Source organism: Terrapene carolina, unplaced genomic scaffold (assembly GCF_002925995.2).
Source record: "Terrapene carolina triunguis isolate 2854851 unplaced genomic scaffold, T_m_triunguis-2.0 Scaffold926, whole genome shotgun sequence".
NCBI classification, from domain to species: Eukaryota; Metazoa; Chordata; order Testudines; family Emydidae; genus Terrapene; species Terrapene triunguis.
The window spans coordinates 8,082,975-8,085,631 of record NW_020665277.1 but is presented as its reverse complement, the minus strand read 5'-3'; the positions used below and the strand labels follow the sequence as shown (position 1 = coordinate 8,085,631).

At 64.8% G+C, this 2,657-nt stretch overlaps 1 protein-coding gene across 1 annotated transcript in view; it reads left to right on the top strand.

The window, feature by feature from the left end:
* Positions 1–2,657, top strand: part of ARMC5 (armadillo repeat containing 5) — a 6,909-nt gene that overhangs the window by 1,338 nt on the left and 2,914 nt on the right. Inside the window, exons 2-4 of the mRNA XM_026661045.2 lie at positions 177–284; positions 745–1,582; positions 1,836–2,579. Coding sequence (XP_026516830.1) covers positions 177–284; positions 745–1,582; positions 1,836–2,579 — 1,690 coding nt within the window. The remainder of the gene's footprint in view (positions 1–176; positions 285–744; positions 1,583–1,835; positions 2,580–2,657) is intronic.

The following is a 2,657-nucleotide window of genomic DNA, read 5'->3' as shown; positions in this document are numbered from 1 at the left end:
AGGGATCACTGTATAAACAGCCCCCGTGTTCCACCCCAGAGGTGGCTGCATCTCATCACTGGACGAGAGATCCCTGGATAAACAGCCCCTGTGATGCACCCCAGAGGTGGCTACATCTCAGTTCTGTGCGAGGGATGATGCACTCACCATGGTTCACAGATGATTTCTCTCCCCAGTTATGATCCTGAAATCGCTTGGAGTCGAAAGTATCCACAACCGAACAGCACGGGCCCTGGGCAACCTGGCCATTGATGTAGAGAACCTGCAGGCTATCCATGATGCCGGTGAGTGGGGTCATACCCCCCCCGCCAACCTGCGAAAGGAGGGTGGGGGAAGACTAGGAACTGGGATTCTTGCCCCATAGTGGGGAGCCCCTCTGATCCTGCTAGCTGAAGGGTAGTACTGAGGCTCACCCCATACTGGGCATCCCCTGTGACCTGGGCTGGGGTAATGGGAATCATTCCATACAGGGAGCTCCCCTCTGCTTCCTTGCATGGGGGTAATATTGGGGCTCACCCCCATACCGGGGAGTGCCCTGCTGACCTGGGGGATAATGGGGTTCACTCCTATATTGGGGAACACCCTCTCTGATCCCTTGTGGGGTTCACACCATACCAGAGAGGAGCCATGTTGGGGTTCACCTCCATACTGGGGAGTCCCCTGCTGACCTGGGAGGGGGTGATTGGGGTTAATTCTCTGGGTTTGGGGCTCACTAACCCCCTTTCTCTCTCCGCTCCCTCCCAGGCGCGGTGGCACCCCTGGTACAAGTCCTTGCCAGCTCCCAGGACAGCGAGTGCCTACAGAGCATCATTCGGGCCCTGCGCAACCTGGGCGCCACCCCAGCGCACCGTCTGGCGCTGGCCCAGCAGGGCGCAGTGCGGGTCATCTCCGAGCGCCTGGCTGCCAGCCCCGACGACCCCGCCCTGGCTGCTGCGGCTGCCCGGGCCCTGCTAGAGCTCACCAAGGGCTGCAGCCGGGATTGCGCCGAGCAGCTGAGCCTGGGGGGTGGGGTGGTGCCCCTGGTGGCATTAGCTGGGCACAGCAAGCGGGCGGTGCAGGAGGCGGCTGTCTCGGCGCTGTCCAATCTCTGCCTGCAGGGGATGCTGCGGCCAGCGGTGGGCAATGCCGGGGGCGTGGCGGTGCTGGTTGGGGAGATCCAGCGCCGGCGTGGGGCGGGAGCCGCCGGCGCCATCCTGCAGCCCCTGGTCAGGGCGCTGTGCCTGCTGTGCCGGGAGGCAATGAACCGCAGCCGGGTGCGGGAGGCCGGCGGGCTAGAGCTGCTGCTGGCGCTGCTGCAGGATGGGCGCCAGCGAGGCTGCCACGCCCGCGTGGTCGTGGCCTTCGTGGCCTTCTTCTACGACCAGGAGGCGCTGGAGGTTCTGCAGGCCGGCGGGCTGGTGGCCCTGCTGGTGGAGCGGCTGGTGGCCCAGGGCCAGTGGGCTGCGCACTGCGAGGAGGAGGACAAGGAAGAGGAGGGAGACAGCGAGGACGAGCGGGACGCTGCCTCCTTTGACTTCCCCCCCGAGGGGCGACGGGAGAGCGGGGCACCAGAAGGGGAGTCATCCAGCTTCCAGAGACTCAGGTGAGCATCTCTCCCGGTGCACTTGGGGCTCACTTGAGGGGTTCTCCTCCCCACTCCCTAGTGCTCCCTGCCGGCCCCGGGGCTCCCCTGGTTTCCCTGCCCCCTGCTTGCTCCAGTGCTCCTGGCTCACTAGCTCGTCTCCTTTCCCTGTTCCTGCTTGCTTGCTCTGGGCTCCCTTGGTTCCCCCTTCCTCCCTGCACTCAGGGCTTGCTTGACCCCCACCCCGGCTCTCACTCCTTCCCTCTTGCCGCAGGTCCTGGCTGCTCTCCGAGGGTTACATTGCCAGTCCCGGCGACTTCTCCCCGCAGTGGTCCCCCGATGGCTCCCTCAGCCCCACCCTCGAGCTGCAGGACGACACGCCAGGGCCTGGCCGGCTGCCTGCGGGGCTGGGCTCCCCCACCTGCTTAGCTCCTCCGTCGCTGGATCCGGCTGCCAGGGTGCAGTGCTTGGCACCCGTGGCAGAGCCGGACTCAACCGTGGCTGATGGGAGCCATGTGGCAGAGACGCCAGGTGCTGAGGCACCAGTCCTGGCACGTTTGGCTACAGCCAGAGCTGACAGGCACCATCCAGCACAGTTACTGCCAGGCACGGCACCAGATTTGGCTGCCAGGCACCACACGGCATTGCCAAATCCTGCCAGAACGGGTGACCACAGCGCAGCCCCCGTGGTGCTGCTGGCTACACCAAAGTCCACTGGGACCAAGAAAGATCATCCGGCACAGATTGCACCGGATGCTGCCGGCAGCGCCCGGAACCTACAGGCTCAGTTGCTGCTGTCGGCGACCCCGAATGAGGAGCTCCCGCCAAACTTCACTCTGACTGACCTGCAAAATCCTGCATTGTTCCCGGCTGCGGCAGCCACCGAAGAGTTGTGTCCAGGCATGCTGGTTCCAGCCGGGCCTGGCTGGCACGTCATGGCACCATCAGACAAGCCAGGCCCAGCGCTGGCACCGCCAATTCCCGCCGGGACAAGCCAGTCTGATGGGGCACCAAGCCCCTTTCCTGAGCATCTGCTTCTGGTGTCACCAATTCCCGCCGGGGCCAGCTGTTGTGATCGGGCACCAAGCCCCGTTCC